The sequence below is a fragment of the Camelina sativa genome, chromosome 3, assembly GCF_030686135.1.
Source record: "Camelina sativa cultivar CO46 ecotype springtype chromosome 3, ASM3068613v1".
NCBI classification, from domain to species: Eukaryota; Viridiplantae; Streptophyta; class Magnoliopsida; order Brassicales; family Brassicaceae; genus Camelina; species Camelina sativa.
Genome location: NC_141882.1, coordinates 7,423,673 through 7,447,767, shown reverse-complemented (window position 1 = coordinate 7,447,767; position 24,095 = coordinate 7,423,673). Strand labels below are relative to the sequence as shown.

The window sequence follows — 24,095 nt, the reverse complement described above, 5'->3', positions numbered from 1 at the left end:
GAACTCCTGACATCAAAAGCACATGTCTGAAAAATGGTTTAGTTACTAATATCAATATTTTAAACCGACTAATTATAACACTTATTTCTTTTTTTGTTAAAGACTCCCATTTCATTGTAACTTTTTTTTTTTCATCGTAACTTTGGTAATATACACAATTGCATTTTTTCTTCACAGCATCAATTCACTCCTCAACACTTTGATACATAAGATAATTCACCCATAGTTTGATAGTTGTAATAACTTTTTTTTCATATGAGCTAATAATTCATCCATTGTTATAACTTATTTTGCAAAAACCCAAAATAATATTTTATACGTTTACAAAAATCGCAAGAAAGGAAAAGGACAACTGAGATATTTACATGACAATAGCCAACAAATTCATAATGTCGAAATTACAAGTATACAGATTACAAATAGTATCCCGAGTTGGGTCGTATGACATATCACATATCGCATCCAAATAAATATAAGAATAATTTCGAAAACAATATTAATAAAATAAAGAAAAAGAGATAACAAAAGTCAAAGGGACCATGCTGATAAATGGAAGACAGGACTCCCATCTCTTGTTTGTCTCCCCATCTCTACTGTCTCACGTGCCTTTGCTCTCTGCCAATTGTATCCCATTCATATTCAATACTTAGAAATAATTTATCACACTAAAAGGAAATATAATTGTCATCGAAACAAGTACTAGTTACGTTAGACTTAAACCATATATAATAATATAATGCCAAAAAAACCAAAAAATACTAAACCATAAATAAGATCAATTATGCAAAGGCCGGATTGGACCTGTCGAACATATTTTAATTGCGGGTTACGTAGGCCGCATGATCACATTGTCCGATAAGATTAAATACGAAAACCTGTATTTGAATATATCTGTGTAGAACCGACTCTATCAAAACATACTGGACCCATTTCTACGCTGATTAAATATGTTTTTGCTTAATTATTGAAAACATTATTAGAATGTTCTAGTACCTGCACGGAATCAACAGCATCGGTCTCTGAGTTGAAGTCATAAAACGAACTTGCTGCAGTAAGTTTCATCGAGAGAAACTGGATCGACGACAGAAAACAAAAACAAAATGAATAACTATGTAGGAATTATTAGTAAAAATTGAAAAACATATATATATCGAAAAGGTTGATAGGTTGATTGAAAGGTTTTTAAGCGTTTAAGGTTTCCGATTTTTTTTCTTTCTGTATTTTGGAATACTTCAAGATTTGTGAAAATTATTAAATAACAAAAAAATGCCACTTTTTAGTTGTTGTTTTCTCCAAAATAACAAAAAAGAAAAAAAACAAAACAAAAACAAACAAACAAACAAATCGTATTGATATGCAACTTAGGGTAAAAAATAATTCTAATTACTAACCTCGACTTGATTCTGTAGAGACTGGACATAATTAATTATCTCGTCAAGCATCGTAGCCATTCCCATAGCCTGCACCCACCAAACATATACACTTTCGTTATCACCAATAAATCAATGAAAACTCACATTATGATTATAGCAATGATATAACAAATATGAGAAAAACACTTTTCGAAAATTATTATGAGGGTTGTCAAAGAAAAAAAAAATATTTAACAAAAAATCTCACACATGCACATTAAAAATATTTTTTGGATATACATATGTAAATCTTTTTGTTTGATAACAAATATTTACTTATATCATAAAATACAAAATTTGTTTACGTTTAATCCAAATAAATTAGTAATTCTAATGGCTACTAATTCTTTTTTGATTACAACAAATTGTTAATTTAATGAAAATATCGAGAATAACCACTTCTTCTTTTTTTTTTTTTTTTTGGCATTCTTAAGTTACCTTATAACATCCGGGAACCATATCTTGCAAACATCTCAATCTCTCGTTTATTTTCCCTCGTCGAACCTGAAATGATATAGACATATATATACATGTAAATAAATACATCACGTTTTTTATATGAAATTAGCTATAGAAAAAAAGAAGAAGAAGCGATTTTACCCGTTCGGCTAAGCTGTGGCTATCAGTGGCTTGGCCTCTTCTGGCTCTCACGTGAACAACTTCTCTTTCTTTCCCGTCTTCTTCTTTCTTCTTCTTCAACCTCTTATTACCTCTTCTCAAAGAACCCTATGTTTTTGTTTACAAAACAAAAGCATTTAATTATTTAAAACGAAATGTCAGAGAGTTTACGAAAATGATAAGATTAGGGTTTCGAGATCATTTACGGTTTCGGTGGTAGTAATATTTGCATTATCAGAGACGCCACTATTCTCCGATGAAGACAGAGAATGTAACAAAGCTTTTCTCTTCTTGTCATTGCTATGATCAGAATGGAGGAAACTAGAAGTTGAGGAGACATTGTTACTATTATCAGGAGAGTTTCCGTGAAAATGAAGTAATTGTTGTTGATGATGATGAAGGAATAGCGAGTTGAGAGAAGTGGAGGATGGATGAAATGTTTGAAAATGAAGGTTACTATTGTTGTGGTTTAGATCTTCAGCTTGAGTTATGGAAGAATATATATCCATGGCTATTGTCTGAAATTCAGAAGAAAGATTCTCGAAATTCGCCATTAATATATGACAAAATTGAATTATGATTTTTCTTGAAACTTTTTTTTTTTTTTTTTTGAAAAATTCTTGAGACTTGTTTGATACAAAGCTTGAGACATTTATATCGTTCAATTGAAGTTTTTTTTTAATATATATTTTTATTATATTTATAATTGAGAAAAAGAAATGTGGGGAAAATTAAGGGGAAAAAAGAAAAGAGAAATAAAGGGAGAGCCACGTGGGCAAGTGAACGTTCTGGGATTTGTGTGTCGGGGAGATATGTCCAAACAAGGGAAGTGGGACCACTGTTTGGTCGTGTGGGTTCCATTAGGCTCTCTCTCTCTGCAAGGGGGACGAACATTTCTAGTCAGTTTGGTGGTGTATAAAGGTTTAAGATCTTAATTATAAATTTAATTATTAATATTTGGAAGATAATGAAATGGATGTAGTCAAACTAAGTTAATATCAAAGCAAAAAAAAAAACTTGGTGTAATGAAAACATTCATTAATGTTTTTGCAGAGAGGGTTTTGTGTAGGCATATAGGGTAAAAGATCACATCCATTTGCCAACTTATGCTTTCAAATGGCCAATGCCAATTAATCGACAAAAAAAAAAAAAAACAAATAACATTGTGAAATAGTATGGAGATAAACGAAAATGTGTAATAAGTAAGCGCAAATGTTCTCGTTTATAATTATATGTTGACGTCAAACTCGTTTAGAAGTTACGTAAAATTTTGAGTCACCCAAATAATATATTTAGTGAAGAAATTGGCATGCATTCTAGAGCTTTCTTTTGTATTTCCTTAAGATGATCAAACACGTTGAGGTTTTAGGAATGAGTTAGGTTGCAACAAATGTCAATATTTAGTTGGGCCATTACTGAAGATTATCAATTATGTATGGTGGTGGAGGGATCTGATTCACATGCAATTACACTCATTCAAGATGACTTACTCTCTAACTTGTTCATTAATTGAAGTAGTAAAACATGCATGCCCTATATTAGAGTGCTTTAATTAGGAAATTTTGGGAAAAAAAGTATGGGCTTTAAAATCATATAGGACGTTAATTAAACTTTTCTGATTGTATTTAGTTAATTACCATCATAGGCATCATTAATTTGATGCAATAGTTAACCCACAATATAAAAATAGAGCTTTCAATTGATAGCGATACAAAGCTATGTAATTACGAATATAGTTGTCCATCTATGAGGAAAATAAAAAGTTTCGAAAACAAGACAAGAGTATAAATTGTCCACCGGAAGAGCTACTGGTTAACTGCGACTTCAAGCCGCTTCTCCAAGACCATAAATAGTCTTCTCGAGTTAAAGCCTACGGTCATTAATTTCCTTCAATGCGAGGTTGGTAATAGCAGATTCGCCTCCTTCTGGTATGATAACTGGACTGAGTTCAGTCAACTTATAAGGTTTGTAAGGTCAGCTGGGCCTAGAGCCCTGCGGATAAGAGAAGACACAAGGGTTGTTGAAGCTGTGCGGAATTCTAGTTGGAGGCTGCCAGCGGCCACATCAGATAATGTACAGGCTCTATCGGTTGTTTTAACGACCATCTCTGCGCCAGTAGCCTCAAATGGACCAGATACTTACCTTTGCAGGAATTCATTGGGAGTTTTTCTCTCATCTTTTTTCTCTAAAGAAACGTGGAATCAGATTCGTGCTCACTCCCCTATTGTTCCTTGGTCGAGGGTTGTATGGTTTAAGGAATATGTACCATGGTTCTCTCTAGTAACATGGATGGATTTCCTAGTACGCTTACCCACTAGAGATCGTCTGCGAAGGTGGGGTATGACAGTCTCTCCAGACTGTCTTATGCTCTGGTGGTACTGAGACGCATGAGCATCTGTTTTTTCAGTGCCCGTTCTCAGCTGGCATCTGACGCTTCTTTGCTGGTAAGTTTTTACCAAATCCTCCTGATGTCCTTCATGCAGTCGCTGCCTGGATTCTTCTGCATCAACAGCCACAATTTAGATCCACTTCCACTCTGCTCAAGCTCCTGCTTCAGTCTACGGTCTATTTGATTTGGAAAGAGCGAAACGTAAGGATCTTCGCCTCCCGCTACTCTTCGTCGCCAACTGCTCTCCAAGTCTCTATTGATCGCTCCATGAGAGACACGCCTTCTCTCCTTTCCGGCTCGAAGGCTATCGTCCTCTTCTTTTCTCTTAATTTATTTCTCTTATATTTCTCATCCGTAGATATCGGGTAATATGGTCTGTCTTGCTCCTGTTGGGATTAGATTTTTTGTCTCTAAAAACTTATGTAACTAAAAACTTATGTAACTTGGTCGATAAATGAAATTTAACATTAACAAAAAAAAAAAAGACAAGAGTATAAAAAAAACCCTTCAAAATGAAAATCGTGCAATTACTAAATTATACAGAGGCCAAAATCCGGGCCAGGCCCAATTACGAGTTTCTTGTACGCAACTGTGGTGAGAGTGAGAGAGTATAAATTTATTTACGAAACTCAGATCATATATACAATCCCAAAATTGTCATCTATTACAGAACACAAACACCAGTCTCTAACTGTCAATTGACAAATTTTAAACATAATAAACACATACAAATGTTAGTGTCCGTGTGAGTCTAACTTACTTACTGTCCCATTTCACAATTACACTATCAGGAGACTGTGCAAGCAACGGTCCACTCTTCTTGACATCTAAAACCTCAATGTCCGAACCACAACCATTGATCTGTATCCTCGTCAGCGTATCCTGCACGTGCGACATACACGGCCTAAGATCTTTATCCGACTGCAAGCATTGGAACGCCAGCTCAGCGACAGCGATCACCGCCTGTCTCACTCTTGTATCCGTGTCAAACCCTAGTGACGGATCCACTATGTCGCGTAGCTCGTGGTTCTGGATTTTAACGACTGCCATGTTCGAGAGGTTGATCTCTTGGCGCGGTCTTGTGATATCGACTGCTGGAAGCGAGGAGATAAGCTCCATTAACACTACCGCGAAACTGTACACGTCGCTTTTGCTGGAGAGTTGATAGCATAGGTGGTAATCTGGGTCGACGTAGCCTGGAGTTCCTTGTGGAGCGGTTGATACGTGCGTTCTATCCATCGGAAACAGCCTAGAGAGTCCAAAATCCGCTACCTAAATGTCGAAAACAGGAATAAAATGAAAGAAGTTAAGATTATAATCAGATCATATCATACCAGACTATAAGTAATAACGAGTGTGAGTTACTGACCTTGACAATGAAGTTTTGGTCGAGAAGGATGTTGTTAGATTTAACATCACGATGTATGATCTTGGAGGCGTGTAGATACTTCAAGGCAGAGGCAGTTTCAACAGCGATCTTGAGCCGAGTAGACCAAGGAAGCGAGCTCGGGTTAGCTTGTGGACCATGTAGATGATCAGCTAACGTGCCGTTTGCAACATACTCATACACTAGAAGTAAATCCCGGCTCTGTTTTGAGGAGCATCCAAAGAGAGCCACGAGGTTCGGATGGCGTAAACCCGTTAAGATCTCAACTTCGTTCCTGAACTGCTCTGCTCTTTTGAAGTTGTTATCGTATAACCGTTTCACAGCTACGCTTCGTCCATCTTTAAGCTTACCGTAATAGACAGTACCAAAGCCTCCGTCACCGAGTTCTTTAGAAGGGTCGAAGTTATTCGTGGCTTCTTCAAGCTCTTCGTAAGAGAAAAGATGAACTCCAATTAATAATTTCTCTGCTTTCTCAACATCGAAAGACTTTGAAGATGGACCTGAGGAGATGTTTCTTGGAAGCAATGCTGAAGAAGTTCTATAACTTTTTGTTTTTCTACGATGGTATACATAACAACAGATGCTCGCAGCTAATATTCCCAAGATCCCAGCGGCAACACCTGAATGAGATTTTGTAATCTGTTAAGAGTTGAGTGAGATGATACACTAGAAATAAAGAACAGAGCATAACCTAGCAACTGTAACCACGTTGCATATTTTACCAAAGTGTCTTCTCATAATTATTTAACCACAGATCGAAGTCGAGAAATTTAAGCCTATTTCCCAAAACATAAGCTTGAAAGAATCTTACCAATGAGGATCTTCACCTTCACTCTTCTCTTACGAGTACTACCTGGGATGAAAGAATAGAGAAAGAAATAGTCACGGTTGTTTCAGAGTTTAGCATTCGCAAGAACATAGAAATTGAGGCTGAAACATTAATATAAACAATCAGACTAACATAAACATAATACAACGGATTTGTTGAGAAAACTGAAGCAAAGAAGAAATAAATATAACGTCAGAAGATTAATTACTCGTAGATACACAAGTGGTTACCATTCTTGCAACTATCATGAATTTTAGGTCCATCAGGACATAAGCATACAAATTCTTGTTGATCAGTTCCACATCTCCCGCCGCTTGTGATGCAGCGGAAACAACTGTTTGCAGTCCAATTCAGAACAAAACCCCTCTTCAAAATCTCGACATAAGTCATACCCATCACATCAGACTCCTTACTAGCTAAAACAGGAACATCGACTAGTTTCTGGCACGACAGGGATGCTATTTTTCTCTCTTTTCCTAGTTTCTCCCTGTCAAAGACCCCAAAAGACTGAAGAAGACTCTTATTGCCAGGACAAGTAAGAGTGTATGTCCTAACATCCTCCAGCATGCGGTTGGAGCAATTGTAAAGTATGGTGAAGTTGATATGAGAAGGGTTCACAAAGAAAGGTGTTCTATGGAAGGTAAGATTATGCAAAGGGCTGGGACATGGATCATCATGAAACGCCTTTGAGTTGACGACCTGAAACGACTGCGTCAAGTAAGATATGTTTTTGATGAGGTAATCCTCACCAGAGATGCCAAGAACAGGAAGCTTCTGATCATCATCACAAGTGAGTTCGAAACTGGGATAGCCACAAAAGGATTCTTGCTTGCCTGGTAGATAGAATGGATAGGAGATATTGGGACCTCTGCCGCATGATTTCGGCTCACAAGCCTTGAACTTCGGATCAAGAGAGAGGGTTTGAGTTGCTAATATTGTGAAGTAAAAGATGGATGTGTAGAGTAAACTTGGAGTTGAAGGATCCATTTTTTTAGGGTAAGAAGAAGAGAATTAGATGAAGAAAAAACAAGAAGAAGAGAACAAAAACATATAGAAAACAAATCAAACCAAAAAGATTTTTCAGAGGAGTGGGTGAGAGAGTTAAAAAGTTTGTTCAACTAGTGTCTGAAAAAGAGTATAATAATACTAATTTTCTAGGTATAAAGAAAATAAAGACTGCAATTTGACTTAAAAACTGTCTCTTTGAGCCTCTGAGGTTGAAGACGACCCCACAAAAGAAAGCTTTTGTAATGGGAATTGTGTAGTGCACTCAATTATTAATTTCAAAACTGGAGAAATCATTTGAATAGAGTTTTTGTAAAGAGAGGGTCATTTGTTTTTTTTTGCAAGAGGGTCGGTTACTAGCAGAAGCTTCAACAATAGAAAACTTTAAAGTCGTTTTTTTTCATCTTCTAAGACCGACCATGAAAATGGTAAACCGGATCGACAATAACTTGTGTTGGCCCAAAAAGCCCAAGATTCGATCCAGCAGCCTGCTTGCGTTACAAGAGCAAAAAAAAAAAACAGATCCTAATTTTTTCTTTTGAAGGCAGACCGTCACATAAATTGATGAATGAAAAACAGGACACGTAAAATTAGGTTGAAAAAGTCAAAATGTGTCTTTAAAAGATTATTAAAAGTTTGGGTCAATTACGATAACAATTCTCTACCAACTAATGTAGAACCCAATTTGGTCAAAGTATACGTTCTAACAAGTCTATGTGCAGAATCGATCCGATGGAACCAATCTTTAAATTTTAATCACAAAAAAACTTGGGACTGAAAGAAGTAAACTATGAAGGACTAACCTTTGTTACCATCGTGACAGGAGGATTTGTGAGGCTTGTCTTCACATAAACATTGGAAATTTTCCGACCCTGTCTCTGAACCACAAATCCCATTGGAAGTGGTACAAGTCTGGCAAACTTGATTTGCTATGCTATACTTCAAATCGAACCCTTGTCCCAAAGCCCGCTCTAATGCTCTGTTCGAGTCATTTGACTGGTGAAGGTCATTCTTAGCAGACCGAAGCATCGGAATTTCTCCAACCTTTGTACAACCATGGACATGAGCATACGACGGTTCAAAGACGTGATATGTTATCCGACTATCATTGCTTGTTTGGCAAGAAATATTTGATAGCGAGATTATGTCTATGGGGCAATCGAACAAATCAATCTTCTCGGTGGAAGGGTTTAATGTAAACTCCTTATCTCCGGTGAAGTTGAAAATCTCTGGGCAGTTCCCATCTAACCAGCTCTCATCAACAACGGTAATTACTTGATCCTCCAGATTCACGGATTTAACGTGAAGTTTGAGATCCCCGATCTCCAGGGATAGGGTTTGATTATTCTCGCAGGATAGTTCGAACGATGATTGGCCGCAGAATTTGGGTTTATTGGATCCCCAGAACGGGTACGAGGTGTTCGACTCGAACACCTGCGGTCCAGATCCACATCTCAGAGCTGAGCGACACTTTTCGTACTGTTGGTCGGCTGAGAAACACGACGGGAGGTCAGCAATGGAGAAGACGACGAAGCTGGTGAAGAGAAGAGAGATGGACATTGGGTTTTGACAACTAAAGAGCTCTCTTTTTTGTTTGTTGAGAGGTGTTTTGGGAGATTTTATGGGAGATTTGTCAAAATGATCGGTGGCGACTTTTATTAATTACGGTCCGGCGAATATTAAACATATTATATTATTATGTATGATCCCTGATTAGTGATTAATAATTATTGCATCCTAGATAAAATTATGTTTTTTTGTATATGAACGGTCAGAGAGTCGTACAGAACTTTAATGGTTACTTTGACTTGGAACTATAGGTTTTTTTTTGGACATGCTGAGAGCGACTTGATAGTTGATACCACTATACATACAACTGTTCGTCTCATGTTTTATGATGACTTATTTGTAAATTGTAAGTTACTAGATTTTAACCCGCGGTACATCGTAGGACAATATTTTTATAATAAAAAAACTAAATTGTTTAAACATTGTATTTGTTTAGTATTTTTAAATTTAACCCATAAGTTTAATGTTTTTAGATTTAACCCGTGAAAAAACTATATCCATAAAAGTTATTATGCAGTATACCGCAAAATAAATTATATTATAAATACTTCTATTTATTAGATTTAATCCATGAAATAATTATTTTTATATTTTTTATCACCATCTTAATAAATATGAAAGATTTTAATTGTTCATATCAAACAGTATAGTTACTATTGAATATTAGAGTTTTTAAAAGAAAAAAAAATATTGTATATATATTTTTAGCATATGTTATTAAGTGTTATAAATTTCTAAATATATAAATTAGTTTAGGAAATTATAAACCAAATTGGTATAGACATTTTAGGAATGTAACTGATTTTGTTTTTTTGTGCAAAGAGATTAAGTAACATAACAATTTTTAGAGATTAGCTAGCGACCCATTATAAGGTTAATTGTATCTTAAGAAACGACTTCTTGAAAAGCTGTTTCACCTTAGCAACTTTTTTCTATAGTAAATATATTTAAACCATACATAAAGTTTACTTTCGCCGCCTAACAAAAAAAGTTGATACGGGGTTTTGTATTATACAGGATGACACTGATAGCAACTAACAATATGAAATATGGAAGTATGACCTAAACGGCTAAACCCCAAACACGAATTACCAGGTTAGTTAATTATAGACAGATTAATAAGGTTATGAAAAAGTGAGAAATGGATTCGGTGATATTAGCTGCTGTAAACTGAACGTATTTATAGTGTTTAAACTTTAAAGAGATCGCAGAGTTTTTTTGTGTGAATATGTAGAGATAATCTTGGTGATCAAGTATATAATATCTTGAAAATATTACAATTTTGGAAATAGTTATAATATATGCTAGTAATATAGTACGCCACTAATTATGAATGTAGGTGTAGTATATCATGTTTCATTTTCCTATTAAATCTCCATGTGTAGTTAACATATTGATAAGTCGAAGATTTGATGAGGATATTGTAATTATAGTTAAAATATTAAATTATTTGAAGTACTAAAATAATTTAACATTGAAGTAGTGAATTTAACATTGGAGTAGTAAATTTAACATTAAATAATATAAACAGCTAAAATAAAAAAACGGAAATATGGTTAATATCCTCATCATAAACAACAAATAAACATGAGATTTTTCTGTATGTCTATTTGAGTTGTTAAGAATATAGAACAATATTCAGTTTCTAAAGGAGATATATATAGAAATAAATGTATTTCTTGCTTACAAAGTTATATATTTGCTAAAATTTGATTTTCTTAATTTGGGTTATCGTGTTTATGAACGTTATCTTCGTCGTAAGTATAATTGAGAATGTAATCTTTTGTTTCTTAAAGTCCCTCGATTTACATTCAATTATCATAAAGATGTATTAAAATAAGTTTTGAGCATTTATTCTCGATCTCTTAAATGATGGTGTCATGCTGTGTATGGCAATAAACATAGATAAATTTGATCGATTAATATAGTTCCATTAATTGAGTTAAATAGAAATGTTATTTTAGGAAAATCTGTAGAGGTTAATTAAGTAGAAATATTATTTTAGAAAGGGTTAATGTTGAAAAAAAAACAAATTAAATAAAATAAATTTCAAGGGTATAAAAATGTACTTCAAAAATGTTAATATAGATAAACATTTTAATTATTTGCCTAATTTTTCTAAAAAACATACTTATAAGTTTTGTCAACAAATCTATTGCGTTGTTAAGCTTCCAACCCATATATAAACTTACACAAATCATTGAATATAAGAAAACGAGTACGGTATGATGTTAAAATTTATGTTATTTTTTTTTTTTTCAGTAAAACCTCACTAACTGACTTCAACCGTAATATTGTAAAACAGAGGCGGACTGGTGGAAATTGTCCAATTGTATATAATTGCATCAAAATCTGAGTGAAGATGGTTTTTGATATACCTTCTTCTTGAAAATGTCAACTGAATGATATAGACTAGTTTGTATCCAATAGAAAAATACATCATTGAATTAAATAACAGACAAATGGAGAATTGATTGTTTAAGTTTGAATTTTGACCAAGAAAAACGATAATATATACATGTTTCATGTTATGAGTCGTGTCTCTATTTAATCTATTTACTTGGTTTTCGTTGATAATTCAATTTTCAACTAAAGTTGATATAAAGAAAATAAATAAGATCCAGGCTTGCAGTTGCATATATCTCAAAATCACAGGCAAAGACCTTGACTTAACACCTCAAAGACTCATAGGGGAAGGTTCTCCGCATAGTATTTGTATACGCTAAATCGGAAAGTATTAGCCTATTTTCCGATTGAGTTGCAAATAAATTAAAATAGTTTTACAGCACCAAAGAAAAAGAAAAAAAAAAACAATAAATGACCGTTTTGTTAGTAAGCCAATAATTCACAAGATGACAAAATCTCATCATGTTTACATCAAAATTGTTAGCAAAGGGAAAAGGTGGAAACGAAAGCTCAGGAATAAAATCAATTCATATTCAGTAAATACAAGTAAATAAAATTCCGCAGTAACTAATAATAATAATCTAAACGTGTTGACAGAAATAGAAAAATTTGACAGAAATAGAAAATGAGGTTTTATTCATAAGAAAAAATAAAATGAAATTAAAGGTGATTTGTAGAAGAAATCGAAATGTGAAGGGTAGCTTTTGAAATAAGATAAAATTGAAAGCCCCTCAAAAGAAACATGGATAGAACTAGCCGTTAGAGGAGAGGCTCGTCAGATTCAAAAATCTTTCTCTCTCTCTGCACGCACTTCCGTAAAGACAAAAAGAACCCCCAAAATCCGTTCGTCTTCTTCTTCTTCATCATCAATTCTTCTACCACAAAAGCTCCACGATACTCAGACACCTCTCTCACTATCTTCTTCTTCTCTCATATTCTTTTATTTTTTTAAAAAAATTTATTTATTGTCTCTATCGTCGATCTGAATACGATTCTGCCTGAGATCTGAGAGTAAAATCTCCGATTGCTTGCTTCATTTTTTCTCTGTAAGTGTTTTCGATCTCCTAATTATTATTGTTTAGTGAAATGAAGCTTTTGGGTTAGTTTTTGTGTTTAACATTTCTGGATTTGATGGAAACAATCTGAACATTTCCATTTATGGATTTAAGTTTGGTTCCCTTATATGAGTTTTTTTCCATAGATTAGATCTGAGTAAATTTTAAAAACTATCCCTAGATTTGTGGGAAGTTTTTTTTTTTTATGTGGAGCTGTATTAGTAAGATCTGATGAGAACAAAATTATAAACGTTTTGTAGATAACATAGATGACAATGAGAACTCCTGGGACACCTGTTTCGAAGATGGACAGAACACAATCTGTAACACCAGGTGGAAGCTCAAGATCCAGGGAGGAGAAGATTGTTGTTACTGTAAGGTTAAGGCCACTTAACAAGAAAGAACTGTTAGCTAAAGACCAAGTTGCTTGGGAATGTGTGGATGACCACACCATTGTCTCTAAACCACAAGCTCAAGAACGTTTGCATCATCAGTCCTCATTTACATTCGGTAATTGAAGTTTGATATCTGCCTTTTATGTTATGTTTTCCAACTCTTTGTTCCTGAGGTTTTCTGATGATTTTAATGCATCCTTTTTGGTTTCAGATAAAGTTTTTGGACCAGAGAGTTTCACAGAAAACGTGTATGAAGATGGTGTTAAGAATGTTGCATTGTCTGCTTTGATGGGCATAAATGGTACTTGTCTTCTTATTATGGCTAAATTCTGTTTTCTTGGCGTTTACTTGGATTTGATCATATAGATTGACTAATCCTTTTTTATTGTTTCAGCAACGATATTTGCCTATGGACAAACGAGCAGTGGGAAGACATACACCATGAGAGGAGTAACTGAGAAAGCTGTCAATGATATTTACAATCACATAATTAAGGTAAGCATTGCTATGATCATATTTGCTAATCAATGTCTTTAGATGTCATTGCAGTTCTTCTGACCAATTTGTTTCACTGTTATTTCCAGACCCCTGAAAGAGATTTTACTATCAAGATTTCTGGTCTGGAAATATACAATGAAAATGTCAGAGATCTCCTGAATTCAGATTCCGGCCGTGCCCTTAAACTCCTCGATGACCCTGAGGTATCACACTAGTTTACACTAATTATGTTCTTGCTGATGTTATGGCCTTGGTTGAATGTGGACTTTTCATTGATCTAATCACCTAATTATCCACAATTGCAGAAAGGCACTGTGGTTGAAAAACTGGTAGAAGAAACAGCTAACAATGATCAACATTTGCGGCATCTGATTAGTATTTGTGAAGGTAACTTCAATAAGTTGGATCCTCTTTGGCTTTTTGAGATTATATTCTCCTGGCCTTTTTCAATAAAACTGACTGCTGGAGTTTATTTTCTTTGTTTTAGCTCAAAGACAAGTTGGGGAAACTGCTTTGAATGATACCAGCTCGCGGTCACACCAGATAATCAGACTGGTAATGATCTCAATTCATTGATTCACTAAAACACAAATACATATACCCTGTAAATGCTAATAACATGCTCTTGATGGCAAAACAGACGATACAAAGTACTCAACGTGAAAATTCAGATTGTGTGAGGTCATACATGGCTAGTCTGGTAAATATTGATCCCTCTCTATTCAATTTCTCTGTGTTTGCATAATGTTTAACTAGAACGTTGTGGACTTAGTTTGTGTGTGTGAATGCATTGTAGAACTTCGTGGACTTAGCAGGAAGCGAAAGAGCATCTCAATCGCAGGCAGATGGAACCAGACTCAGGGAAGGTTGCCATATCAATCTAAGTCTAATGACACTTACAACTGTCATAAGAAAATTAAGGTAATGTACTTGCATATTGTCTGAGAGTGACATTAAGATCACAAACACTTTTTAGTAACTAAACTTATATCTTAATCTGTGAACTCTTCATAGTGTGGGGAAAAGGAGCGGCCATATACCTTACAGAGACTCCAAACTTACTCGGATTTTACAGCATTCACTAGGTGGGAATGCCCGAACAGCCATTATATGTACATTGAGTCCAGCTTCGGCTCATACTGAACAATCAAGAAATACTCTATACTTCGCTAACCGAGCCAAAGAAGTTACAAACAATGCCCACGTGAACATGGTATTGATCTTTGTTCCATACTTTTGGTTCTTCTTAGTGCCCTTTGGGATAAAAACAAACAAAAATTTTACTTGCTGTCTAAACATCTACAGGTTGTCTCTGATAAGCAACTAGTGAAACATCTTCAGAAAGAAGTGGCTAGATTGGAGGCCGAGCGTAGAACCCCTGATCCATCAAGAGAAAAGGATTTCAAGATCCAGCAGGTTTCTGTCCACTTAAGATTTTTCCGAACACCAAAATATACAATTGAACCAAAAACTTAGTTATTGGCTGTTTTGTGACATTTTGTAGATGGAAATGGAAATCGAAGAGCTTAGGAGACAAAGAGATGATGCACAAATTCAACTTGAGGAGTTGCGCCAAAAGCTTCAAGGGGATCAGCAACAAAATAAGGTCTCTAAGTCTACCTCTCTGTCTCTATACTGTGCTAATTATATTCACACGCATTCCTTTTGTTGTATCTCAGGGCTTAAATCCTTTTGAATCTCCAGACCCACCGGCCAGAAAATGTCTATCCTATTCTGTTGCCGTGACGCCTAGCGCAGAGAACAAAACCCTAAACCGGAATGAGAGAGCAAGAAAGACTACGATACGCCAATCTATGATACGGCAATCATCAACTGCTCCTTTTACATTGATGCATGAAATCCGCAAACTTGAACACCTTCAAGAACAGCTAGGGGAGGAAGCAACAAAAGCACTTGAAGTGTTACAGAAGGAAGTAGCTTGCCATAGACTAGGGAATCAAGATGCAGCTCAGACGATAGCTAAGCTTCAAGCAGAGATAAGGGAGATGCGTACTGTTAAACCATCCGCAATGCTTAAAGATGTTATGGGTGTTGGAGATGGCATAGCTCCTAACAAGAGCGTAAGTGCCAATCTCAAGGAAGAGATAACAAGGCTCCATTCACAAGGAAGCACCATTGCAAATCTAGAGGAGCAACTTGAGAGTGTTCAGAAGTCAATAGATAAGTTGGTGATGTCTCTTCCGAGCAATATCAATGCTGGAGATGAAACCCCAAAGTCAAAGAATCATCATCAATCAAAGAAGAAGAAGCTTCTGCCTTTGACACCAAGCAGTGTATCCAACCGCCAGAACTTCTTGAAGTCTCCATGCTCTCCTCTTTCCGCTTCTAGGCAAGTCTTGGATTGTGATGCTGAGAACAAAGCTCCTCAAGAGAACAACAATTCTGCAACTAGAGGGGCAACGACACCACAGGGGTCTGAGAAAGAGACTCCACAGAAAGGAGAAGAAAGCGGAGATGTGTCGTCAAGAGAAAGCACTCCAGGCTACAGGAGATCAAGCTCTGTGAACATGAAGAAAATGCAGCAAATGTTCCAAAACGCAGCAGAGGAGAACGTGAGAAGCATAAGAGCATACGTAACTGAACTCAAAGAACGTGTAGCTAAACTACAGTACCAGAAACAACTTCTCGTTTGTCAGGTTAGACAAAGATACGCACCCTAAAATTAAATCCTCTTGTTCTCCTTTTATATCTATTTTCTCATCAGTTTTAACTTGTTCAGGTGCTTGAGTTGGAAGCAAACGATGGAGCAGGATATAGTGTAGAGAACGAGGAGAACACGATGATGGAAGATGAAGAGCAGAATCAAGTTGCGTGGCATATAACTTTCATAGAGGAAAGACAACAGATCATAGAGCTGTGGCATGTCTGCCACGTCTCGATAATCCACAGGACACAATTCTATCTACTGTTCAAAGGTGATCAAGCCGATCAAATCTACATGGAAGTCGAGCTAAGACGGTTAACTTGGTTAGAACAGCATCTAGCAGAAGTTGGTAACGCAACTCCAGCTCGAAACTGCGACGAATCCATAGTCTCTCTATCTTCAAGGTAATTAAGTGAACGTATATTTACCTCACTTGCAAAATGTGGTCACAAAGCGTTACGTTTGTTTAATTAATAGGTCTTTTGTTTCGTTATCAGTATAAAAGCATTGAGAAGAGAGAGAGAGTTTCTGGCGAAAAGGGTAAATTCGAGACTGACGCCTGAGGAGAGAGAGGATTTGTATACGAAATGGGATGTGCCATTGGAAGGGAAACAGAGGAAACTTCAGTTCGTGAACAAACTATGGACAGATCCTTACGACTCAAGGCACGTGCAAGAGAGTGCAGAGATAGTTGCGAAGCTTGTAGGGTTCTGTGAAAGTGGTAACATATCAAAAGAGATGTTTGAGCTCAATTTCGCTGTGCCTTCTGATAAAAGGCAGTGGAACATTGGTTGGAACAACATCTCTAATCTTCTTCATCTGTGAAGAACATTTTTTTCTTTTGTGTGTGTTTATTAAGTTGTAAACCATTGAACCCAAAAAAAAACAAAACGCTGCGTTTGTAGTTGAAAACAAGTTATGCGCCACGTGAGATATTTTAGAAGACTCTCTCCTCGTTCTTTTCGCTGGACAACCGTCTCATAAACATATCTCAGCTACTACTAACCACAACAACATTTCTTTTTTATATATGGTTCTCTGGAATTATTCTTCTAAGAAAGTTTTTCACCAAATTGCTTCATCACTGTCTTGTCGATCCTGCTTCTCTCATTTACTCGAAGCTCTGTTTTTTTTTTTTCCGTTCTGAAAAACCCCAAATTTTGATTTTTTTTTTTTTTTTGTAAAGGCGATACAAAATCGTCTTTTGAATTTGCTTCGTTTATGATCTGTTCAAGTAGAGGAACGATCGCAATTGCTACTCTAAACCCATTTCTAAGGTTACCCATCAAACAATCTTCCGGATTTCATGTAAACCGGACTCGAATTCGAAATGATCTCTCCATCAGTGTCGTAGCTATTCGACCATCATCATCAGTGTCGGTGGACACGATGATGCCAATGAGATTAAGAAGATCATCACAGAAGAAGAGGAAGAGGAGCATCGGTTGCGGTGTTTCCCCTTCTTCTTCTTCTTCGACGACGACGACGACGACGACTGTGGTTGATGACGAAGTGGCTGTGAGATGAGATTTGGCTATGAGGCGGGTTTTGGAGGATAACGGTGGCGATGGAAGCTCCGTCAGAGATTTCTCGCTATTCACGTCCAAGAGAGGTGACACGTTGTTCACTCAGTCATGGACACCTGTTGACTCTTCTAAGATCAGGTCACTTCTCGTTTTCTTACTTGTTTTGTCTCTTCTCGATGATTGATTCGATTGTTTGTCTGGAAAACAACTTCGTGAATGTAGAAAGATCTTTTAGCCTTTTTTTTTTTTTTTTTTGGCTATGTTGAGTAACTAAAAGCAATAAGAACGAGGTCCCCCTCTGTCTTGAGACCTGTGGTTCACGAGATTTTGAGCTTAATTAATGAGAATAATGTCGTTTTCTAGGGGTTTTTCTTGGATTCCTATATCGTTTTCTCAGCTGGTCCTAACTATTACCTTGCATTCAGTCGTGTCTTACTTAGATTTTTATTAGATAAGAGCTATTTAGACTAACACGATAAAAAGATTTGTCATTACCAGCATTTGTTTTAATTAGTAGCATTTCTTGGCTTCATTGTGTTGTTGCTTGTTTGAGACTAGTTCGATTCATGTGAAGATCAGAGATAATCTTTAGGAGGTGATTCTGCTTACTAGTCAACAGATCTTGAAGATCTATGTATCATACATTATACATTAGAAATTTTTCTCATGAGTCTGTCATGACCAAGTCTTGAGTGTTGGTGTACATTGATCTTCAAGATTTCTGACTAAACATAACTTTGCGTCACCTATTTTTCCAGTGTTGTATCTTTAGTCTCTTGTTTATAGTCTTCTTCTATTATATCTTGTTTGGTTACCTAGGTCCTATACCTGATATCTTTTTGTGGGTTTGCTTGTAGGGGATTTGTTGTTCTGCTACATGGTCTGAACGAACACAGGTTTGTTGTGTAGTTTTAAGTTTGATCATGAACTCTACTTCCATATAAGAAAATTAACGGTGAACTTTATTCAAATGCTCAACAGTGGCAGGTATAGTAATTTCGCAAAGCAGCTAAATGCTATAGGATTCAAGGTCTATGGGATAGATTGGATCGGTAAAACCACTTTACCAATTCAAAGTGCTTGTGTTAAGCGTTTGTCAGTGTATAATTTCTTTATTGCGATACTGAATTAAGTTTTATCTTGCTCAAATAAATAGGTCATGGTGGAAGCGATGGACTTCATGCTTACGTTCCTTCTCTTGATTTTGCTGTCGCTGATTTGGTATGATCACCTTTTCAGTTTCAAAGACATGCCATTCGCTTAATTCATACCAGTGCTTAAACACTAAACTGCCTCTGAAATAAATAAAATGTTTGCAGAAATCGTTTCTTGAGAAGGTAATTGCAGAAAACCCGGGATTGCCCTGTTTCTGTGTTGGCCATTCAACAGGAGGAGCCATTATTTTAAAGGTTAAAAGATCTTCAAACACGTTCATATCATTGCTCTTTAAACCATAAGTTAACTATATAACTTATATTATTGCAGGCTATGCTAGATGCAAAGATCGAAGCTAGAGTTTCAGGGATTGTGCTAACTTCACCCGCTGTTGGAGTCCAACCATCTCATCCTATCTTCGGCGTAAGCTTAGCCAAATCTCAAGAATCTGAACAATTTGTCAAACTTTTTTTTGGCTTTTGTATTGAAAAATGGAGCTTTTTCAACAGGTAATTGCACCGGTCCTCGCGCTCCTCATTCCGAGACGTCAATTAAGTGCTGCAAAAAAGAAAATAATGCCGGTTTCTCGTGACCCGGAAGCTGTTATGGCCAAATACTCTGACCCGTTAGTCTACACTGGGTTTATCCGAGCAAGAACCGGTAACGAGATCCTTAGAATTGCTGCCCATTTGCTGCGGAATCTGAACAGAATCAAGGTCCCGTTTCTTGTGCTACACGGCACAGCTGATACAGTTACTGATCCCAGAGGTACTCAGAAGCTATACGAGGAGGCTTCCTCGTCGGATAAGTCGATCAAGCTGTTCGACGGGTTGCTACATGATCTGCTCTTTGAACCAGAGCGGGAAGCTATCGCTGGAGTCATATTGGATTGGCTACACAAGCGGGTTTAAGTTGCTCAAACCAAATGTAGCAGTTCCTTGCTCCTTCTAAACTTCTAGTAAAGAGGGATATGCGAGGAAGAAATACCTAGGAAGAGTTGCTCTGTTTCGTAGGAATTATCTCGACACCATTTTGTATCACGTTCATTTTAGTTGTAATGAATACACGAATTTGTAACAATGCAAGTGGTTATCGTAACCACTTCTTGTAGAGATAATTGAAAAGTATATACAAGTATACAACTAAGACTCTACCACAAGAGCAATCGGATCTAAACACTTTGACGGAGAAAAGAGTGACCGAGAAGCTGCGACGCCGTCCACCTCTCACTCGATTCTTTACGTAGACAACAATCAACAAAACTCCTAAACTCGTCGGAACATCCTTCCGGCGCACGCGGCGGTTCTCCGAAGCACACGGCGCACATCAGCGTCGCCCAATCAGGTCTCTGTCCCCGAGGAAGTAACGGAAAATGTCCGACGAATAGCTCGAGCATCATCAATCCAAAACTCCATATATCGCCTGAGTATACATCGGAGTTCTCTCCGGCGACGGAATCGAATCTCTCGGGGCTCATGTAAGCGCACGTGCCGACGAACGAATCGCAGTAATCCAACGACCGGATCATGATTTTGCTCACTCCGAAATCGGCGATTTTAACTTCGTTTCTCGAGTTCAAGAGGAGGTTTGCAGGTTTGATGTCTCTGTGAACGATCTTGAGCGAGTGGAGATAGCTCAGTCCTTTTAAAATCTGGCGGGAAAACCCGGCGAGTTGTTTCTCTGTTACGGCGCCGCGGATAGATTCTAGGTTTCCGCCGTCCATGTACTCCATGAGAATTGAAACCTCTCCGGAGATTGGTTTCTCGAAGATACCGTGGCACCGGACGACGTAGGGAGAGTCCGTGCGGCGGAGGATCTCCATCTCGCGCGTCAGTTGTCTCGTAAAAGTCGGACTCATGTCGCCGTTGACCGTTTTCAGAGCGTAAAGCTCCGCCGTGGTTTTGTGTCGGACTTTGTATACGATCCCGCCGTTTCCGCTTCCGAGGACGTGGAGTTTCTCGATATCCGAAGCGGAGATCCCGTTGGTGATAGCGGTGGATGCGACGGCGGCGGCGGTGGAGGAGGGAAAGGAGAAACAGGGGAGGCGATCTGAGAGAGGTGGAAGAGGTAGACGGAGGTTGATCTGACGGCGTTCACGAACAAGAGCCATTGAAGTAATTAAAAGTGATAATGATGATTTGAAAATTTTAGAAGAAGAAGAGTGATGGAAACTGCAGCTTTTATTTGGAGTTTGAGTGGGATTTAAGTGAGGAGCCTGCGAAGGTTGCTTTAAAATAGTAATCAATCACTGACACTAATATTAATCTTTTTTAATTTAGTTTTATGTTTTATCTAAATATGGCAACTAGTGATTATGTTGAATCTTGCACGAGGTTAAATGCATGGGACTGTAATCTGTCCTACTAACCCCGAAACTGGCTAGTATGGATTGAGATGACGATTAGATTTAGTCATTTAGATGTATTTATTCAAAAAAAAAGTGTTGTGGATGTGCTGTCACTCAAACTCACATTATGCATAGTGGTAAAAGAATAATAAGATTACTAACAAGTGGAATGGATTATAGTTTTATAATTTGTGTTGGAGAGTTTAAAAGTGTAACGTCTATTTTGTGAGGTTCAATGTACCATGGAGGCTGAAGGGCGTCTAATGAAAATGACCAACCAATAATTTACTTTTAGGCGCCATCGTGCAAATGCTCTGCAATGGCGCCGGCCATCTCCGATATCGCCAAAAAAAATATATTATATAATTAAATAAATTGGACACGCACATGCCCATTGGGCTTATTTTTTTTTTCCTTGGAAAATTGAACAAACGCCATATTTGGGCTTTATTCGTCGTATATAATTGTCAGATCCAAACCCGTTTGACGGACCCGGCTCTTACCGAATCAGTTCAGATTAAAATCACCACCCCTTTGGAAGTTCTCTCTCAGTTCTCACATAGCATCCGAAACCTCGATTTATAGAACTAGTTGGAGAAGAGAAAGACGATTTCTCGGCACTGAGTGTTAGCATAATTGAGTCTCGTTTCCCCCGGGAAATTCTCCCGGTACACTGTTATATTTCTGACTTGGATTTCGTGTAAACTATGCCTTCCGTTGCTTCTAAGCAGTATTCAGGTTCTTACTTTCGAGACCCTAACATACCTGCGTCAATCATTGATGCTGCATTCGTATAAAAGTCTGATTAATCGTGATTTGTTTTGTTCGGTTGCAGACGATGTTAGTCTTCTAGTCTTGTTGCTTGATACGAATCCCCTTTTCTGGAGCAATACTTCGATTACATTCTCTCAATTCCTTTCTCATGTAAGTTTTTGTTTGTTTTGTTTCAATGCTTCGTTTAGTTTGTTAATTCAGATATATGGGTGGTGATTGCTGTTATGTGTAGGTGCTTGCGTTTCTGAATGCGGTTTTGGGGTTGAATCAATTGAACCAAGTTGTAGTAATAGCTACTGGATACAGTTCCTGTGATTACATTTATGATTCGTCTTTGACATCTAATCATGGGAATTTCGAGAGCAGAGGAACCGGGATGCCTCCTCTCTTTGCTTCTTTGCTGAAGAAACTGGAAGATTTTGTTACCAAAGATGAGGAGCTCAGCAGGGAGGAGGGGCATGAGGATAGAACTCCTTCTTGTCTCTTATCAGGATCACTCTCCATGGCTCTTTGCTGTATCCTCTAGACTAATCATTTAGCATTTTGATCACTCTTTTGTTATTGTGTGTGGTTTTCTGTATAAATTGATAGGCTTTGTTTGCATAACATCTGCTAGTAATATTGAAACCTTAGCTTCCACTCTTCTCAGGCCATCTGGTTATATATTTGGTTTATCAGTCTTCTTTTTTATTTTTTTCTCTAAACTTCCTGGCTAGATATACAGAGGGTTTTCCGTTCTGGACATCTTCATCCCCAGCCTCGGGTGCGTTTTCAGTATGATTGTCATATATATAGTACATTCTTGATTCCTCTGTTGGGATTTTCATCTTAAAGTCTTGTTTCTTACATATAGACATAGACCCCTCTCTATTATTATGATCTTGTCTATTCATTGCATAGGCCCTTTATATAGAACTGATTGTGCTATTGGCATATGTATGAAATACAGATTTTATGCTTGCAAGGTTCTCCAGATGGCCCGGAACAGTATGGTCTTCTGTAACCTTTTTCTTTTTCCATTTGCAATATGTTTCTCCTTTATGTCTCTGGACTCATGAAGGGCTTTGTTCTTTTTTAGATATGTAGCTGTTATGAATTCTATTTTCTCTGCCCAGCGCTTAATGGTAATCTTCTTTTTGATTGTTTCTGTGGGATTGTCTTTCTCAATATTCCAAACTCAAGTTGCTTTATCATTGGTTCTTTAGGTTCCCATAGATTCATGTTACATAGGTGTACAAAACTCAGCGTTTTTGCAGCAGGTAATTAACCCTATCTTCAACTTCTCAAGCTCAACATATGCGTCAGTTTTTTTTACTACCTGGCGTATCTGTAGGCATCTTATATAACCGGTGGTGTACATCACACACCTAAACAGTTGGATGGGCTGTTTCAGTATCTAACGGTATGCTTTCAACTCAAGTCCTAATGACTCGTTTCATTTAGCGAACTTAATGGTGTGCTAACTAACTTTTGTTTGTTTTGTTTTGCTCAACAAGACAATCTTTGCAACTGATTTGCACTCCCGCGGTTTTGTACAACTTCCTAAACCCATAGGTGTTGATTTTCGAGCATCGTAAGTGATCAAATCACCGTCTCTTCACTTAATATGGTTTCCGCTGCATATGTATAACTGATGGTTCTAAGTACAAAACTTGCAGGTGTTTCTGCCACAAGAAGACTATCGATATGGGCTACATATGTTCAGTGTGTCTGTCCATTTTCTGTGAGCATCACAAGAAATGCTCAACGTGCGGGTAAGAGATTTAACCCATCTTGTTCTTCCTTCAGTATAACAATTCTATCAAGCTGTTTTTGTTTCTGAAATCCATCAACTTATTGGAATTTTGCAGGTCAGTTTTTGGTCAGTCAAAACTTGATGAAGCTTCATCTGTCTCTGATAAGAAGAGAAAAGCTCCTCACACCTAAATTCACCTTTTGTGCCAGAGAGAGAACTTCAAACGTTTTGTTCGATACTTGTAGTTGCGTTTAGAATCTATGTGTACAAATTATCAAATTGAAAATCAATTAAAATTCAATTTTGATTATCCAACATAGTTCTTTCACC

General features: G+C 37.0%; 6 protein-coding genes across 8 annotated transcripts; 3 read left to right on the top strand and 3 right to left on the bottom strand.

Annotated features, from left to right (window-relative positions):
- Positions 1-360: 360 nt before the first annotated feature.
- On the bottom strand, positions 361-2,687 carry LOC104775954 (transcription factor BEE 1). The gene is made up of 6 exons (XM_010499925.3): positions 2,237-2,687; positions 2,013-2,138; positions 1,851-1,916; positions 1,392-1,460; positions 994-1,071; positions 361-615 (listed from the first exon to the last, which is right to left on the bottom strand). Exons 1-6 carry the CDS (start codon positions 2,582-2,584, stop codon positions 529-531), a joined length of 774 nt encoding a protein of 257 aa, XP_010498227.1. The 5' UTR covers positions 2,585-2,687; the 3' UTR covers positions 361-528.
- A 2,347-nt stretch (positions 2,688-5,034) lies between these two features.
- On the bottom strand, positions 5,035-9,355 carry LOC104775953 (LEAF RUST 10 DISEASE-RESISTANCE LOCUS RECEPTOR-LIKE PROTEIN KINASE-like 1.2). 2 transcript variants are annotated; one of them, XM_010499923.2, is made up of 4 exons: positions 8,444-9,355; positions 6,618-6,659; positions 5,789-6,426; positions 5,035-5,691 (listed from the first exon to the last, which is right to left on the bottom strand). In XM_010499923.2, the coding sequence occupies exons 1-4, from the start codon at positions 9,198-9,200 to the stop codon at positions 5,176-5,178; spliced, it is 1,953 nt and encodes a 650-aa protein (XP_010498225.2). In that variant the 5' UTR covers positions 9,201-9,355; the 3' UTR covers positions 5,035-5,175. The 2 variants fall into 2 exon arrangements, with proteins under 2 accessions (XP_010498225.2, XP_010498226.2); XM_010499924.3 differs by having other exon boundaries at positions 6,866-9,168.
- A 2,758-nt stretch (positions 9,356-12,113) lies between these two features.
- On the top strand, positions 12,114-17,171 carry LOC104775952 (kinesin-like protein KIN-7A). Its single transcript, XM_010499921.3, has 15 exons — positions 12,114-12,661; positions 12,931-13,180; positions 13,277-13,366; positions 13,460-13,560; positions 13,650-13,766; positions 13,869-13,950; positions 14,051-14,118; positions 14,204-14,263; positions 14,360-14,484; positions 14,578-14,776; positions 14,869-14,979; positions 15,068-15,169; positions 15,243-16,220; positions 16,304-16,632; positions 16,726-17,171. Exons 2-15 carry the CDS (start codon positions 12,940-12,942, stop codon positions 17,051-17,053), a joined length of 2,931 nt encoding a protein of 976 aa, XP_010498223.1. The 5' UTR covers positions 12,114-12,661; positions 12,931-12,939; the 3' UTR covers positions 17,054-17,171.
- LOC104778770 (uncharacterized) lies at positions 17,158-20,060 on the top strand. Of its 2 annotated transcripts, none has more exons than XM_087508639.1 (7): positions 17,158-17,892; positions 18,612-18,650; positions 18,736-18,806; positions 18,911-18,975; positions 19,074-19,163; positions 19,240-19,332; positions 19,419-20,060. In XM_087508639.1, the coding sequence occupies exons 1-7, from the start codon at positions 17,765-17,767 to the stop codon at positions 19,818-19,820; spliced, it is 888 nt and encodes a 295-aa protein (XP_087364765.1). In that variant the 5' UTR covers positions 17,158-17,764; the 3' UTR covers positions 19,821-20,060. The 2 variants fall into 2 exon arrangements, with proteins under 2 accessions (XP_087364765.1, XP_087364766.1); XM_087508640.1 differs by lacking the exon at positions 17,158-17,892 and adding an exon at positions 18,154-18,349.
- Positions 19,915-21,181, bottom strand: LOC104775951 (mitogen-activated protein kinase kinase 7). The gene has a single exon (XM_010499920.3). The coding sequence runs from the start codon at positions 21,017-21,019 to the stop codon at positions 20,081-20,083; it is 939 nt and encodes a 312-aa protein (XP_010498222.1). The 5' UTR covers positions 21,020-21,181; the 3' UTR covers positions 19,915-20,080.
- A 563-nt stretch (positions 21,182-21,744) lies between these two features.
- On the top strand, positions 21,745-24,075 carry LOC104775950 (general transcription and DNA repair factor IIH subunit TFB4). Its single transcript, XM_010499919.3, has 11 exons — positions 21,745-21,994; positions 22,092-22,180; positions 22,263-22,545; positions 22,747-22,793; positions 22,980-23,017; positions 23,109-23,154; positions 23,236-23,289; positions 23,364-23,432; positions 23,527-23,603; positions 23,689-23,784; positions 23,881-24,075. The coding sequence occupies exons 1-11, from the start codon at positions 21,964-21,966 to the stop codon at positions 23,954-23,956; spliced, it is 906 nt and encodes a 301-aa protein (XP_010498221.1). The 5' UTR covers positions 21,745-21,963; the 3' UTR covers positions 23,957-24,075.
- The last annotated feature ends 20 nt before the right edge of the window (positions 24,076-24,095 follow it).

Excerpts from the sequence above, each read along its gene's own strand:
- LOC104775954 (XM_010499925.3), bottom strand. The coding sequence starts at position 2,584 with ATGGCGAATTTCGAGAATCTTTCTTCTGAATTTCAGACAATAGCCATG. Across the intron at positions 1,917-2,012 it reads GCCACAGCTTAGCCGAACGG|GTTCGACGAGGGAAAATAAA; the intron begins GTAAAATCGCTT and ends ATATCATTTCAG. Across the intron at positions 1,072-1,391 it reads CTCTACAGAATCAAGTCGAG|TTTCTCTCGATGAAACTTAC; the intron begins GTTAGTAATTAG and ends TCGTCGATCCAG.
- LOC104775953 (XM_010499923.2), bottom strand. The coding sequence starts at position 9,200 with ATGTCCATCTCTCTTCTCTTCACCAGCTTCGTCGTCTTCTCCATTGCT. Across the intron at positions 6,660-8,443 it reads CTGTCACGATGGTAACAAAG|GTAGTACTCGTAAGAGAAGA; the intron begins GTTAGTCCTTCA and ends CTTTCATCCCAG. Across the intron at positions 6,427-6,617 it reads GAAGGTGAAGATCCTCATTG|GTGTTGCCGCTGGGATCTTG; the intron begins GTAAGATTCTTT and ends AATCTCATTCAG.
- LOC104775952 (XM_010499921.3), top strand. The coding sequence starts at position 12,940 with ATGACAATGAGAACTCCTGGGACACCTGTTTCGAAGATGGACAGAACA. Across the intron at positions 14,119-14,203 it reads CACACCAGATAATCAGACTG|ACGATACAAAGTACTCAACG; the intron begins GTAATGATCTCA and ends ATGGCAAAACAG. Across the intron at positions 16,633-16,725 it reads ATAGTCTCTCTATCTTCAAG|TATAAAAGCATTGAGAAGAG; the intron begins GTAATTAAGTGA and ends TTTCGTTATCAG.
- LOC104778770 (XM_087508639.1), top strand. The coding sequence starts at position 17,765 with ATGAGGCGGGTTTTGGAGGATAACGGTGGCGATGGAAGCTCCGTCAGA. Across the intron at positions 17,893-18,611 it reads GTTGACTCTTCTAAGATCAG|GGGATTTGTTGTTCTGCTAC; the intron begins GTCACTTCTCGT and ends GTTTGCTTGTAG. Across the intron at positions 19,333-19,418 it reads CATCTCATCCTATCTTCGGC|GTAATTGCACCGGTCCTCGC; the intron begins GTAAGCTTAGCC and ends CTTTTTCAACAG.
- LOC104775951 (XM_010499920.3), bottom strand. The coding sequence starts at position 21,019 with ATGGCTCTTGTTCGTGAACGCCGTCAGATCAACCTCCGTCTACCTCTT.
- LOC104775950 (XM_010499919.3), top strand. The coding sequence starts at position 21,964 with ATGCCTTCCGTTGCTTCTAAGCAGTATTCAG. Across the intron at positions 22,546-22,746 it reads ACTCTCCATGGCTCTTTGCT|ATATACAGAGGGTTTTCCGT; the intron begins GTATCCTCTAGA and ends CTTCCTGGCTAG. Across the intron at positions 23,155-23,235 it reads TCTCTGCCCAGCGCTTAATG|GTTCCCATAGATTCATGTTA; the intron begins GTAATCTTCTTT and ends TTGGTTCTTTAG.